Source organism: Pygoscelis adeliae, unplaced genomic scaffold, assembly GCF_000699105.1.
Source record: "Pygoscelis adeliae isolate BGI_AS28 unplaced genomic scaffold, ASM69910v1 Scaffold545, whole genome shotgun sequence".
Classification (NCBI taxonomy): Eukaryota; Metazoa; Chordata; class Aves; order Sphenisciformes; family Spheniscidae; genus Pygoscelis; species Pygoscelis adeliae.
Genome location: NW_008824746.1, coordinates 465,597 through 482,390, shown reverse-complemented (window position 1 = coordinate 482,390; position 16,794 = coordinate 465,597). Strand labels below are relative to the sequence as shown.

Below are 16,794 nucleotides of genomic sequence, written 5' to 3'. Positions count from 1 at the left end.
TCTGTCTAAATGTATCTATTATATGCATTCACTGAGCTCTAGGCATGGCAACATTTAGCACTGTTAATATATAGAAGGATTATTTAGAACGTATAGGAGGATTATTTAGTTATCTGCTTATCCTCTGAAGTGAAGTTTATTTCTGTCATATACTACTTGAGATACTTTTTCAATGTCATCGACTTATTATTTTCACAAACTTGCAGCTCTGTCTCTTTGTTCAGCAAAGCAATTAAATGAATGCTCAACCAAAAGCATATGTTTAAGCGTCACAAGTTAACACTTTGACACTGCTTAAAATGTCTTTGGATCAGTGCCTGGGAACATACAAACTCACCGTGTCATGAATGTGTTATACTAGAAGGATAGCAATGTCGGGTGGCAAAGCTCAAAGAATTTAACCTCAGGTTTTAATTTTTGGAGTAAGTGGCATTTGATTTTTAATACAAGGCATTAGTTCAAAGAATTTCTATACTGAATCTAATCAGCCAAATAACCTGCTTCCATCAGAGTCACTAATATTCCCTCCAGAAAAAGTTGAGGGAGAGTAAAAACCAGAAAAGCCTTAATCAGAGGAATAACTTGCCCAAAGGGGATTTTCTTCTTAACTCTCATCAGTGACTGCACTTCTTCATCGGGTTTTGCGGAGAATATCTGGAGAGTTCTTTTATGCCCGAAAAATGTCTGTTCTTTTTATTTTCAAATCTTGCTCTACTCAGTTTTGATGATGCCTGAGGGCACTAAGTTCTGCTGGCTACTTACAGACCAAGTAAAGTGTTACCTTTCATTTGTTTTAAATATCTTGCAAGTGGTTTTACTGGCTGTACCATTCCATTTATCCTCCAAAGAGCACCCACTTCCTTTTAGTATGTTTAGTGAGGGCTGGCATAAGACAGGCTTCTCTTATTCACCTCTCCTCTGAATGAGCTTTTTACATTTTCTCATCAAATGAACTTTTATGTATCTAATTTATATTTGTTGTCTTTGGACTTAGGTTTTTATTTAAAGATTTCTTAAGAAATGCTTATTTCTGGTACACAATTTTCCATATGGCCTGGTTCAAATGGAGGCCAAAGAGTGTCATGGCATAAAAATACATTCAACTTATTTTTCTCTTTCCATTTCTCCCGAACCATAGTTCATTAGTTTCTCCTGATTGACAGCACGCATTGGAAAAACATTTGTGTTGAGCTGTCCACTGGGATTTGCTGCCTTCTTTTTTCCTCCTGAACAGTACCGCTTAAGTCAGAATCTATACGTGTAGTCTAAATTATTTTTTCTTGTTCTGCATTTGTTGGCAATTAATATTATCTCCAAAACTTGCAACTTTAGCCCTCCAAAATCACAGTCTGGTAGTTTTTGCATGAGGGGAGGCATGTAAATGAATAGTTGAACCTGTATTTATTGTCATAAAAGGTAGTAATACTTATAAATGGTTTTATTTGTTTGTTTAATAGACATCTTTTAGTAAAGCATATGGAGTATCTTAGGGTCTTTTACTGAACTTAGATATTTTTGTAGCAGCTGTAACATAGATGGAAAGTCTTTATTTTGCACCAATTGCATGGCATAAGTTTGTTCTCTATAATTTTCCCTCAGCCTTTAACTTCTTTTTAAGATTCCATAGTTCTCCTTCATTCTATCAACCTTCGTTGCTATTTTGAGATAGCAGAACAAAATAACTACTGCCTCTACTGAAAGATCATTTCAAACACCAGCTGTTTCCTACCTCATCAATCCATCCCTGAGGACCACCAAATTGTTCCTTTATGATTACCATATAAGCATAGAAAGTTCACAATAAATCAGAGAAGACTGATGGATGTGTGTGTACTTGTGCTATGGGTTTCAGTTCCCACAGTATCTGTCAATATATTCTGCTCTTCCATTCTTCTACTATGGAGCTTAACAGCAGTGTAAGAAAAATTCAACACTTCTTTTTTTTTTTTCAATGTAGGATCTATTCTAGAAGACTACGTTTGCACTAGCAATTCAAGGAACTCAAAAGGGGCCTTTATTCCTTCAAATTAGTCCTTTTGCTTAGTTCAGCCATGTAAATCTGCTTGCATCACACTTCTAAGTATTCCTGAAGAAAATGGCACCTGTTGTGTTTTTGTCTAAAATAAATTTCTGTTGCAAAATGTAAGTGAAGTCAATAATGGAAAACCACAACACACGGGTTTTACTAGCTATGAGAATATGATTTTTCAAAAGATTTTCCTGGTCACGTCTTGTACAAATTAAATATTTCTTCATCTAGAATCACATGTGTTATCATCAGGAGTTACATTTACAAAATCAAATAATGTCCCAGCCACCTATAAGGACTGGGAAAAAAAAAATAATAATCACACAGAAACCTTCTTGCAGAGTCCTGTCTTTCTAATTGTAGTCATGGTGTGACGAAGAGAGACAGACGCTGAAATGCTGCAGGTAAAGCATGGTGCAGCTGGACAATTTAAAATAAGAGATTTCCCCAAGTAACTATTTTGTAAAACAAAGGTTTCTTGCTTAGTATCTTCTGACCATCATGGATGTGAGTCAGCAGAAGCAAACCTGGTCTTGTCACTGTGGATCAGGCAGCAAATTCTGCTCAAGATCCCTGAAAGTTCCTACACAATAAACGGAATGCTTGTGCACTCAGTTTTATCCAGTTTGGAGTGTCTAAGGCTGAAATGATTTCTAAAGAACTTTGAACAAAAATTTCTCTATTATTTAAATGACTTAAACCTGCCATTGAAAACACTTACCATTTCATCATTGTTTATGGAGGTCCGAATGAGCATGGCCATGGAAATACCAGATTTTCGAGCTGCAAGTGTCTGTTTAAAGGAAATGCAAAACTGTTAAAAATTATACTAGTAACTCCAACTGTTGAATCTAACGGAAGGCAAGAAGTAATTGATTATGCTATTGGACTTAAGCAAAACTGTAAGAGTTACACAAACTTTTAGTTAATGTTTGCAGCACACAACTTTTAAGGTTTCAAGTACATAATGCAAGCACACTTTCCATCACCATTACCATTTCTTTCAGCAGTGCCCAGCTGAGCTGCCATTTCTAATATAAACCCTGTTATTCAGAGGTTTATGACTCAGTTTTTTTAAACCACAGGCTGTCACTGTTTTTCTGCTTTGCCAACCAAATTAATGTACTACAAGGATAAGGCATCCTGCCCTAATTTGGAAGCTGTCTGTGCCTGCAGCAACATGGGAGATCATTCTGCAATAGTCTTACAATTCAAGTTGTCAGTCCAGATAATTTTTCGCAACTTACTGAGCATTTAAAAACTGTGTGTATGTATATAAAATGCTACTTGTCTTAAATAAAAAGTCTTTGGGAAACCTAAAAGTAATTTTTTCCTTAAAGACAATATTCATTCAATACTATGAATAGCTATATGGAGTTTCCTTAAAGACAATATTCATTCAAATACTCTGGTTCGTGGAGGGAGAAATACTCTGGTTCGTGGAGGGAGAAATACTCTGGTTCGTGGAGGGAGAAATACTCTGGTTCGTGGAGGGAGAAATACTCTGGTTCGTGGAGGGAGAAATACTCTGGTTCGTGGAGGGAGAAATACTCTGGTTCGTGGAGGGAGAAATAAGGCTGGAACTCTGTCTCAATCTGTCCTCTTCTGCCCACATGATGTTAAAGGTATATGAACACCTCCCAGTTCCAAAGACTACATCCTTGGTTGTAGAGACAAATCTCATTTGCTCTAATATAGTACCATACAAAGGCACTCAAAATAAAGTATTTTTAATATACAATAAACAAGGAAATTTTATCTTCCATACTGCAATATCCCTGTAATTTAAATGGGTCCTTGAGAATTAATTATAGACTATAATGATCAGAAGGAAAAAGACCCTGGAGAAACGAGTTCTGTGTGTTTTCCAAATAATATTTCAACTCTGAATATCACTTCTGCTATCAGTAGTCCTTCTGGCCTGACAGAAACATGTAAGATTTATTCCACTGTACAAAATATTAACCATAACACTGCTATATTACTGTATTTTACCTGCAAAATTAGGCTCATGCATCCTTCCCCCTATTCTAAATCATTCCATGTGTGCCTGTATACTTGTGCTTTATCTCTGTTCTTCCATAATCCAGCATCTGCTTTGTCATACCTCGCTGCCCTCATAGTCTAGCAGTGTGAGGATGATCAATTATACCACCCACTAACCATAAGTCTGTTGTTGCCTTTGTTGTGAGGATACAGACTTTCACCTTACTGTGAACTGGGTCTTCTGTAGTCCACCATTACAAAGCTATTACAGCAAAAGTTTCAATGATATTTTACATATGACATTCCTATTTTTGTGAAGTACGTATTAGGTCAGAAGCAATTTAGGCTTACATCAGCAGAGGAACTGCATCATTAATCTTTGGATGGAGAGACAATTCCAATTTCTTCCCATTTTATAACTTTAAACACTGACATAATTTAAATGGATTTTTTTTTTTATGTAGAGACATTAAGACTGTTAATTTTAATTTTACATGTTTACTTTCCCCTGAGAACATACCCATTCAATTTTCAATAAGTTTCCCTTGATAATAATTAAACTTGCAGATAGACACAAAATTATTAATCTTGTGAAACCAATTATAGGGTAAGAAGTCATCCTTGGCACAGATATTTGATTTGATTCATCACTGTCCTATTAGAGTTAATATGGGATGCAAAGAACCCCCCCCTTCTTTTTTTCGTTTAAACTCTCAGCAGTTTACCAAGCCTATGCCATTAATTTGCTATCAGTTTTCCCACTCCCTTATTAATAAGTAAATCTCTTTGCTTCTCTGTGACCATCTTTTCCTTCCATTTCTGTGAATATGGGAAATTCCATTGGTGTGTGCCAGTGAGATTGACAAAATGACAGGAAAGATTAAACAGAACCCAGGCTTTGCTTTTTCAAATTTTCTGTGACAAAACCTAATGCTACAGGACCCACACATCAAAGTGAGAAATGGCAAGCAAAAATGTGTTGGGAACATTAAGAAGAAAAGAAACAATTTTCATAATCAGTAGAGTTTTAGGTTTAAAAGCATTCATTCTAATTGCACCCATCTTCTGCTCCCTCTTGAAGCGTAGGTTTCTTCTCAAAGTCCTGGAAAGTAGCCATTTACATTTACTTGCCCGCAGTATATTAGTTCTGTAGTTTGGACCTCTAATCTTCATGTCCCTTATAGTTAGAAAGTGATTTGGTCCTTTTAGGTCTAAAATACACAATCCTAGCCATTCCAGGCTATAAAGCAATGTGGACTACTTGTCAGGGCAGGAATACAAAGGGCATAACAACATTAACCTTGCATATAGGGTAGTGAGTGATACTGCGTTCTGTCCTCCAGCAATATATCAGTCAAAGCACATGAGCCAGCAGGAGAACTGCAGTTTCATGCTATCAGTACAAATCAATAAACAGATACTATTTCCTGTGAGAAAAAGGAAAGTAGTGTGGCCGGCCCCCCCGCCGTGACAAAGACCGGGGGCATTAAGACCCCTGCATCCTCACTTTTTGCGCCCTTACTTTCATGCCTTTAAGGTGGCGAGTGCTGACCGTCATGTCCACACCTTGGGCCAGTGGTTATGGTCACGTATACACCTCGGGCGAGGCGTAAGGAAGTCAAGGCCCTCAGGCAATTCGAATTGACCCCAGACGAGCTTGGACTAGGGTAGAAATGGAGCCCCGCCGGAGGGCAAGGGGAGCCGGTCCTCCTCCTCGGAGCAGCGGGTGTGCAGTCGGGGACTCTCCCCTGGGCTCGGGACGCCGCCCAAGGAAACTCCTCGCGGTGGAGAGCCCTCATCTTCCAGGTGAGTGACTGTGCACAGTTTGGATCCGCACTCGTAAAGCCGGCTGTGCAGCGTTAATCCCTCGGACGCCATCCTGAGCCTGTGCTTTACTGATGTTGTGGGAGTGTTGGCGCCTCATTTCTAGTCAGCTTTCTGCTAAACAATTTTGGTTAAAATAAAGTTTATTTCTGAATCTATCACCTGCCTAATTTGATTACGTGAGCCTCCGCGACAAGTAGGGAAGCAATTTTGACCCTGTCACATGTCCTTTAGGCCCAATTCTCCCAGTGGCTACTCCTGAAATCATGTAGCTTAACCACTTTAGACACATTAGAAATGTGTCTAAAATCACAGTACAGTGTCCTATATAAAATAACAAAGCCTAATAGGAAACAGATAATTAAACTGTTCTTAATAAAGTGTTTGTCATGTTGGAAGAATAATAGAAGAAAGTGATATTTAGCGGGATTTGTGATTAAACCAGTAAAGTTAACAGTCATTATAGATTAAATTAACAGGGATTTTAGTGAAAAAACTCGCAAGTATTATTTCCATTTAGGTATTACTCTCAGAATAAACTGTATCCTCAAGAGAAAGCCCATAAATAGAACATTTCTGGTCTGAAATACTGTAGTTGGTGATAATTCAACAGCTTGAAGCACTGAACAAACACAGAACAGTGTCTGTTCTTAAGGATGGAATGAAGCAAGGACGAGTATTTTGGAAAGAGGAAGGGAAAAATGCTGCCAGACTCATTTATGGGAAACAAAGTGACAGGTTATGAATGTAGCAAGAACATTTTTCCCCTACTGCCCTTCTGTTTTTAAATAGTAGCAAGGAAGAAAGGTAAGTGCAGCTAACCATCTGCAGCCTCCAGGAAGGAAGTCCAAATTGCCAGAGCATCAAAAGAACAGGGTGAGCAACAGGAACCTGAAGCCCCTCAGTACCTGAAGCCTCCTTTAACAGGACACAAGACTTGTTCAGCGGTTTACACTTGCTTACCCTCTCAAACTGACGTTCAGATACTACCTCATGCCTTTCCTTATATGAGAATTTGACCACAGAGTGTAAAGATCTCTGTGTAGGTACTATTGCATCATGAACATATGGACAAATTTATTAAAAAAAAAAAGATAAAGCAGAACATCGTCTATTTAATTTTTAAATGTTTTTCCAAATCCCTGATACAGGATTTAAAATAGCTTAGTCTCCTTTGTGCTCAAGTCCTTTTAGACCCCCTAATAACTTGTATCTACACTATTTTATGTATTGCCTCCAAATTTGCCTTAGCAGCTTAAATAAATAAATTAATATAATTAGAAGTCATTCTAGCAAAAACATTGAAAAGTGGTAACCATAAGCAAAAGAGAATTAGACTCAAGCTACAATTAAATGTTAAATGAAAAATTGTGTGGGTGAAAAAAGAGCCACCTGCCATGATGAAATAAAAGCAAGCTGTGTTTTGAGCAGCTAAAGTAGCAGGGAGGAAGAAGCAGTCAAGCTAACGTTTTGCGACTGTTCATGAATGCTGGCTGTGCCATGCAATACTCATTGCTCTGTTTTTACAGAGGGTTTCTGTTTTCCTGATCATATTTTCCTTCACAATGTTTTTCTTTAAAAATCTATAGACTGCTATCGCCAGGAAAAAAAAAAAAGTTGAAGACAAAATACTTGTTACCACTTTACAAATACCGTTATATTTTTAATGCAATGTAGAAGTTACCCACTAGAGGCGAATCTGGCAAAAAAAATACAGTTTTCAGCATTTAAAAGCTGCACTATTTCAGAACTCTTTCTTTTTGAGCAACTACAGGTAATTTATCACTCTAGGGATCTCAACTTTATTTTGAAAGACAGATTTCTACTCTGTTGCTGGCAGGGGCGGGGGGACAGGAAGGAGGAAGAAATCACTTGAAAGGAAACAAGCTGTTGTCTGAAATTACTTACCCCCTTCCCATAATTTTTCTATTAAAAAAGTTGATGTCTGATCCTGAAATGTTCAACAGAACTGCAGTATTAAGCCCGGAAAACAGATTTAGAAAGGAAATGGCAACTCAACTTAACTACACAATCATTACTGGACACCACTGTAATATCATTTACTTTTTCTTCATATTTGTTTTCATAGCACAGACACAGGAGCATGCCCCGTCTAGCCTCTAAGATCATTCTGAATATTAAGGTTAGTCAGAAATGGCATAGAAAACAACAAAACCAAACAAGTTAATCAATAATTTCTTAATTTCCCCACAACTAATTCTTAATTCCTGGAACACACAGGTGTGAAATAAAGGAATGTAATCATATTATTATGATTTCCATTTAGTAGAATTTTTAAAAACCCACAAATATACAAATACCGTTTGATTATTTTTACAGTTTATCTATTTAATGTATAAATATTAAAATATTTAATCCAATTTGTCTATTAATGATTAAAGGAGTTAATAAAATGGACTGCAAACAGCAGAGTTAATGTAAAATAGACCAGATATTTAGCTTTTATCTAATGATTACTCTGACAATGTACAAAAACTGAGAATGTGGCAGCTGCAATTTATATGAATGTCTTCAATCTTAAGAGTTTAAACTACCATAATCGAGCTCTAGCCTCTATAAATGCTTTTGTTGTGGAGACACTTACATAAAAAGAAGTATCGGTGGATTATTGTTTTAGCTGAAATGGGCAATTGTTTCATCTGGTGTGTTCGCTTCAACAGTATGAACCAAGCAGTCTGGTTTACAACAGCAGCAAGGATTCACAAATTACTCTTGTGCTCTTATAATCAAACGACAAAGCTAAGTAATAATACATTCTTGAGCGATCAAAAGAAGAAATTTGCCTGATTACAGAGATTGTACAGTATACAGTCACCTTTAAATCAAATGAAACCAGGATTTTCTAGAGTTTTCATAACATTTGAAATGACGACTTGCATTAACAGAAGCAAAGACTAAAGCATAGCGAGACAGAAAAGTAGAGCTAGCTACCTTTGTCTATGACTGGGCAGATCACCACACCTGTTTGGCCATCGTGAGTTAAGTACTTCTAACCTCCACTGTAATTATTGCTATTTCTCTCCCTGGTTGTAGTCCCACCTCAAATAAAAGCTCTAACTAGCACAAAAGAGAGAACGCGTTTGTTTAAAAGTAGAAGTTACAGCAATTACATCAGAAGTGCACTCGACTCTTTTTCTGGCTCCACATTAAACAGAGGTCTGTTCAAGCTCTCTGTATTGTTATCCAAACAGCTCTCTGTATTGTTACTCCACTTGAATGATCGCTTCTCCTTTCATTGTCTTTCCCTCCTATACAGATATATCTGCTCTAGAACTCTAATAATGACCCACAGTGAAACTTACGAGTGCAGCAAAGAGAACTGTTCCTGTAGATGGATTCTGACTGCCTTATCCTCTGTAATGACTCAATCCAAAACAAGCAGGGAAAGCAGAGTCCCAACGCATTAGTGAAAAAACTATTTTCAGAGATTTAGGAGAAAGAGAACCAGTAAAGCTGCTGTTGAAAACTGGATTTTTCAAAATGTGAATTTATGGAAACAAATGGGAGTCAAAGATATCACCTTAAGATGGTGTACATCATTTTGATAAACCTAATATTGAGATACCATGCTGAAAGCATGAAAACTAATGCAGAGAAACTGGAAGTGCAAAGGGACTAGGAAAATAAGGAGGGACCTTTACAAGTGCCAAAGTTGGTGGAAAAAGAAAATCTTTCCATGAGTCATCAATTTAGTTATTAGAAAAAATTACACCATAGTACCTAAAAGTCTTTATTTGCTTTGGGAAATTCACCTTTTACAGGAGAGATCAAAGAATTTAGTTGATTGATACAAGAGGATTTAAAAGTAGGGAACACTTTCAACTTCTCTTTATCTGGGTACCTAAGGCTGTTCAGTTCCACAGGGGAAGCATCACGACTGGGTCCTAAACAATCTGCTTGTACCATTACAAAGGATATTTGGAATACATAGATACCTTTTAACATAAACTTTTTCTAATAATTTTGGCATACATGATGAAGAGGATAAGACGTTCACATAAGACACAACTTCACTTAGGATTAAATTCTTGGTCATAAAATAGTTTTTCTATTTTCCAATAAAAGGTCAGCATAAAATATGACATTCATGAAATCCCTAAGAGTTATTATGGACATTTTAGAACATTTATCAGTATAAAAGCACTTACCATAGCCTGAAAAATCCAGCCGAGATAGGAAAGAAATTATAAAAAATATTAATAATTTTTCAGATTTATTGCAACAAAAAAAAAGATACCAAATGATATCTATTTCGGTCAGTGTCAAAAGAGTCTAGCACTCATTTCTAGCAATATTACTTCTATATTTATGAAACCGTCATATAAATAAACATAAAAAGATCATTCACAATGTATCAGATCTTACAGGGACTTGAGAATTAAGTTACTGATTTAAATGAGGTATTTTTGAATCAACCTATTACAAGCCCAGAGCTCACAGAAGATTGCTTAAAATGCACGTACCTTCAAATACAAATAATCTTTCAAAGATGAAGATGACCTATACTAAGTCTGAAATAAGTTCCTCTTAAATTGGTAAAATTGGTTTAGGTTTACAGCTGCAGAACTGAATTGTAATATAATTTACTATTTTAAAGAAGTATATCATTAAAGAACATATCGTTAAGAGCTATACTGTAAGTCCACAATGATTAAATTCTAGAATAAATTTCCGTTTTAAAACTCTGCAACTTCCACTTATTAAAGGCAGAATTCCTTCAAGAGGAGTTATCCTTCAATAACTAGACAGCAAAGTAGTAATCATTACATAGTAATCATTGACATTAGAATAATAAAATGAAATTTTATTCCACCATCCAAAACATGTATTTTCTTTTTTGTTTCACTTTGATAATTATTATGATTTTCAAAGTGAATAGTTAATAAATATTAAGATTCTAATGTCTTAACTCGTTCTGAGCAATACCTGTCTGTAAAAAGTTCCAACAATTAAGAATAAAGCAAAGTGCTATTTTATATGCATAAAATTATCATAAAGTGGCTGTAAATTATACTCATGCGTAATACAACTTACAGTGGAGTGGCTACAGTCAAAAAGATGGTTTCAATGAATGCAGGCCCTACTATATCATAAATTGCAACTTTTCATTGGTTTCAGAAGGAATTCTACTCTAAAATGGTTGCTGTGCTTTCTCTTTGTGACCCTTCAGATAGTACGGTATATCACTGTAGAGTAACTGAATAGAGTAGCTAAGAATACATTGAGCAATAATTTGGCAAAGACTGATCTTTTAAAGACAACTATAGTAATCATTTACTTTGGCTGACTCCCTTTCTTTACAATGAGAAATTGCTTTGGGGGCTCACCGCCACCAGAGACTAAATATATGTTTTATTGAATTATGAATTCTATACTTCAGGAAAAGAAAAACAGAAATGTGAATGGCACTTAAAACTCTTCAGAGCAGAGAGATTCTACTTAATCTTGTTTAGACTGGAAGTCAGAATAAGTCTCAAAGGAACTGCCATTCTTTTCACCTTTGTGAAATTTATTTATCTAGATTATTATTGTCTACAATGACTGCTAAAATAACATACCTCATCTTGTACCAAAAGTATGCATAAATCTTTTAAAGATTCATACGGAAACAAGGTTGCTTTTTAAAAGGAACTTTCTTCCTCTTTCAGTATCATAATAAATCAAGTCGATTGGTATCCCAAGCACTCAATAACAGCTGTCTTCATAAGCTAATTCAACATGCAAATGAGTAGTTTATTATTACACGAAATGCACATTACTTGATTCCACAAGTAATATCTAATATTCGATGAGATATTCAGACTTATCTAGTACATTATAACAATTGCACCATTGACTTTTACTGGCCTCAGTCCATTCTCTCAAGATACCTTTTTTCCATTTAAAAAAATGTTGACAAACTATCATTCACATGCACAATAATAATTACAAGAAAGATCTACCCAACTGACAAATGAATCAACAGTTTCATGGCATCAGAAGTTACTTACCACATCTCGAACAATGGGAAAAGATTTCTTTCTACGCAGGTCTGGCATGCTATCAATTCCATACAGCCCACGGCCACCACTGTAGGAGAGGAAAAGGCAAAGAAGAAAATAAAAACTTGGGGCTTACAAGTTTGCATCCTTAAGAACTGCTTATAATATCTGTATTTACAGTTAAAATCAAAATTAGCAGTTATCAGCTAAAGAAGGTAAGTGTTCTAGTTCTTACGAAGAATTAACAAGAATGTTCTTCGTGTGGCTCACTTTTTCTCCTGGCATTCACCCAAAGCAAAGAGTAGCTGAAAGATTGCTTAATACCTCCTAAAAATTTTACCATAGATTTAGAAGTTATAACAGTAGCTTTCCATCAAAAGGACTTGTATATCTGGTAGTTGAGATGGAGCCCAACATTGTACAGGACATCATTGTTGTCAGAATTTTGATACAAAAAGTATCTAACTAAATACATAATCACATCTTCTCATATGAGTCCATGTGGACGTGAAAAACAGAACTTGTCACATTTTAAGATAATTCCACGGTGACCATCGTTATTTTCTCTTGCCTGGTTTAAGCTTTTCCATTAAGCCCACATTTAAACCCCATATTAGATCTCACATACAACTTGGAAACAACAACAAAGAACAACTTGGAGCCACTTCAAAGAATAAAAGGCTAACACGCCAATAGGATTTAAAAGAATACATACTGATCCAGTAACAATATGCCTCATCCTCCCTGACTCTTCAGAATAGGTAATACAGGTATTATCCTCCTGCATTTTTCCACAGTGGATGTTGGAAGATTGCTATATACCTTGTCAGATCTAATTCAGAGATACTTTGAGATTCTCAGAGAAACTGGGATACCGTATTTTTCAAGACCAAACATTTTCCCCTCCATGCTCCTTCTGTTTGGCACTGTCTCAAATACCCTTTTCAGTTGTTCTTATATTTCTATCTGTCTCTACGTACAAAAAAAGTACACGTCACAGCAAACAGTTTCTCATTTGAAAGCCCTCATTTAATTTATATACAATCACAATTATTGGGTGAAAAGAGATTTAACTGAAATTAGTGACAGAATTTTCACTTCCTTCCGAAGGGTCAATACTTTGTCCCAAATACTCCTCTGCTGACTTGAAGATTACAACCCCTCGCCACTAGTAGAGTTGACAAATTCCATATTTATTTAAGCGAAGACTCCGGCCGATGGTTCCTGTTGGATATAAATGTTACAGTTCCACAGCTGCAGCTAAATCCAAAAGGAATTATGAATCGGAGACATCAGCTGTCACGATTTACAGCCTGGCATACTGATATAAACTAAAATCAATGCTGGATTATGCTAATATGCCAGACTGTAAGCAGTTCAGGGACAGACATATCCCTCTACTCCAATACCTCCACTGCTAATATCTTCAATATGAATCAACACAAGCCAACAGAACTCAAATTAGAACTCCAAATGGTTTAAAAGAAGTGAAATACATTAATTGGTGCTACAAAAAAAAGACACCAATTCTGGTTTAAGCAATCTCTGAATTACAAACTATTAGAAGGCTAGGCTAGGAGAATATCCTAAGGAAATATCATCTTATGCTATGCTTACTCTTTTCTGACAATTTCCTAGGTATCTGCTTTTGGCCACCGTCAGGAGGAGCAGGATGCTCGGCTAGATGGATCTTTGGTCAGACTCTGTATTCACTGGGGGTCTTTTGTTTGTTTGTTTTTGGTTGGTTTTTTGTTGTTGGGGTTTTTTGTTTGTTTTGTTTTTAAGGCAAAGCCTACAATAATTTATCTCTCACTTTGAATAAAATGGGGTTCTACTTGGTCCTCTTACTATTCCACAGGCTTCTGGAAGAAATGGAGACAGCAACAGACTGGCAGTATATATTTCCATGCTTTACTTTCAACAGATGCAGAGCAGCAAATGTACTTTCTTGGAGCGTGCTTGATAGGGGACTTGAAAAGTTCTGCTTGGGTGAAGCTTAACTGAACTAAAATCAGAGGACAGGAAAAGTAAAATGGCATAATAGCATCTATATTGTTGGAGGTATTTGTTCACCTTCTGTTCGACAATCCCCATACTTTGAAGTTCTGGTGAAACTTTATTTTTGGCAGTATCAGTACTCTGGACAGGTCCAGCTTCTGATCTGCAGAGAAATGGGGGTGCTTCCTTGCCCAAAGCCCTTATCTAAGATATGCGAGACACAAGTGCAGTTACAGCATAAAAGAGGGATGAAATGACTAGAGCAAATCTGGCCTAATAGACCACTTAGTCGGCAACTCTCCAAGTAGAACAAATTACAATAGGAATTTGAGAAGCTATCCTTAAGGTCAAAGAGTACTTTTACATAGCAGGGGACAAATCCCTAAGATGGAATAAAAAATAAACTTACAAAATCACAAAGTGGAAACAAATATTTGGGGAAAAACTAATAGGTATTGTGGCGTGGATAACACTGAAATCCGTGCTTTGGATGCAAGAGATCAATTAGCATCAAGGAACGGTTAACTGGTAAAGCTAATACTAGAAATAATGAGTCAGCAAATACTGCTGCACACTCCAGTCCCACAGACTGTTACTGTGATGAAGCACTCATCACAGCTGCCAAATATTAAAACTCAAAAGTAAGTTAGATGTTATACATTGGGAGCTGTTGATACACAGATAAATCCCATAGAGGGAATAAAGCCTGTTTCTCATATCTTGTAATAAACGAAGACACTCTGAACATTGTTTCTCATATGGATTTTAAAAGATTAAATACAATGTTCAGGATCATCCACACATTCATTTAATCTTGTAGTTCAACATACCTGCAAAGACCTTGATAAAGATCTCCTAATATTTACACTGATATACACAAGATTCAATCCCCCAAATTGATGGGTTTAACTTTAAAAAACCCTGTGGAGTCAAGAAACTTCCTCCACAAATTCAAATAGGACTGAGATTAAATTCTAAAGCCCCCATGCCCAGCTCACCCAACACGATCAACCATTTAGACTTCAAAAGATCTTTCCTCTGTCTTAATAACTTAGTGTTATTTTTCATATGGTGCCAAAGTTATATGAGGAAAATGCAATGCTTTTTTTTTTTTCCAAATAAATTATAACTACTAAAGTTTTTCCATAAATTGTATCCCTTTTCCCATTAGTTAAAAAAATATAATCACATTTCACTATCATATCACAAAGGAACAACTAGTTTCACATAGCCGGTAGGAGAGTAAATTTTATTTCCTAGTAGGAGAACACTTCTGAGCTCCTCAAGCATTGATGACCTTCAGGGAAATTCCGTTTGACAATGAATTTTCACCCATTATCTTGCAAAGAAAATAAAATATATATTTTACACTCATAACATGGTTCAGAAATGAAGTGATGCTTTCATCCTTAAGTTGTATATTGTTATTTAAAAAAGCAGACATTTGGTGTTGGATTAAATTGCTTGATCCTGAGAGATGCCAAACCTCCTCAAACCCTTTTCTTCAAAATGGCACTCAGTATTTTGCATAAAGTCTCTTGGCACTGTGCAGGATTGAGTCACAGATCACACTCAGAATGAAGTGAGGAATATGGGTATAAATTGATTCAAAATATTGCTTTCTTAAGAGACTAGAGCAAAAAAAATTCAAGATCTGTAGAAGCTGAGTAAGGTGAAAATGCGTTTGGGTGTTCTTTCTCTGCGATGTCTTCAAGTTATGAGGCACTTTATTGTTAATAGATAAGCTTTTGCAGGAAGTTTCTTAAGTTGTGTATCATTAATTGGCATTATACTTATGGGGTGTATTATGTGTAATACTCTGAATACAGATAATAATTTCCTATTATAGGGGCTTAATTAAAGTTGTTTCAAGGGATGTGAGTTGCTATTAAGGTACTAGTTTCCTAAGCAAAAGCTTGAAAGAAACATGACCTTTATGTACTCCCCAGAACGTATATCACATTTAGCTAAAGGACAAGGCCTAAGTTCTACTTTATTGTACGATCACCAATTGGTTCACAGACAAGTTCTTCTTCTGCAAAAGTTGAAAGTAATTTTGGTGATTTAAGAAAAGAGTTTGCAGTTTCATTTTGATCCATACTGACCAAACCTAATTAAAGATATAAAACCAGTACAGCGGAAGAATGCACTCCTTGTTCTAGGTTCTGAAAAAAACCCTGATGTACGAAGGGGATTATTTCCAAGATTTTGAAAAACTAAAGCTTAACCTGCAGTCTCTAAAAGACAGAGATCAATAAATTCCTCAATATTAACAAATATGTCAACAGTATTAGCTGTTCTTCTTGTTGAAAATCCTTTAACTAGAAAAGAATTCAGAATGTTCTTCCATAATGGTCATAGCTCAAAATTGTTGATATTATTGCTAAAACTTCTGTACGGTAACTTAGTTTTGACATAAAAGTAGTCACAGTCATTAAAAAAAAAAAATGTAAGTAGTTGACTAACAAAGGAGCTAAGTTTGAAATTACTTTTTTTTTTTAATCATCTTTCAGTGATAGAAGGTCATGGCACTGTTTACCAGTGCAGTGAGGAATGGAGGACTACAAGCTGCCTTCATATCAATGGCCTTACAGTGGATTAATAATTTCTGTACTATGCACTGCATTGGATAAAAGATATGTTAACAGCCGTGACCCAGTAAAGATTTCCTGTACAGCATAGAGGCCTGTTGGTCCAAAGGGTATTTGTAGGCAAAAGGACAAAACAAGGTATAAAAGATATAAACTTGTCCCATAAGAATCATTAATTTTTCTAATTATTGCAAATAATTTAAAAGGAATGGTACAAATATTCCTACACTTTCTGGAACGGTCCAGTTTTGGTGAAGTGACAGTTTTTACCTTTTGCCCATTAGGACATTTTTCTTTACACTCAAATGAGAGCTCAGTGCATGTATGATACACGATGCCTGAAACTGCCTGTAGCGTGAACAAG

At 36.0% G+C, this 16,794-nt stretch overlaps 1 protein-coding gene across 1 annotated transcript in view; it reads right to left on the bottom strand.

The window, feature by feature from the left end:
• Positions 1 to 16,794, bottom strand: part of UNC13C (unc-13 homolog C (C. elegans)) — a 181,208-nt gene that overhangs the window by 132,385 nt on the left and 32,029 nt on the right. Inside the window, exons 4-6 of the mRNA XM_009323411.1 lie at positions 11,851 to 11,929; positions 10,009 to 10,014; positions 2,751 to 2,822 (exon numbers count right to left, since the gene is read on the bottom strand). Of these exons, the coding sequence (XP_009321686.1) occupies positions 2,751 to 2,822; positions 10,009 to 10,014; positions 11,851 to 11,929 (157 nt within the window). The remainder of the gene's footprint in view (positions 1 to 2,750; positions 2,823 to 10,008; positions 10,015 to 11,850; positions 11,930 to 16,794) is intronic.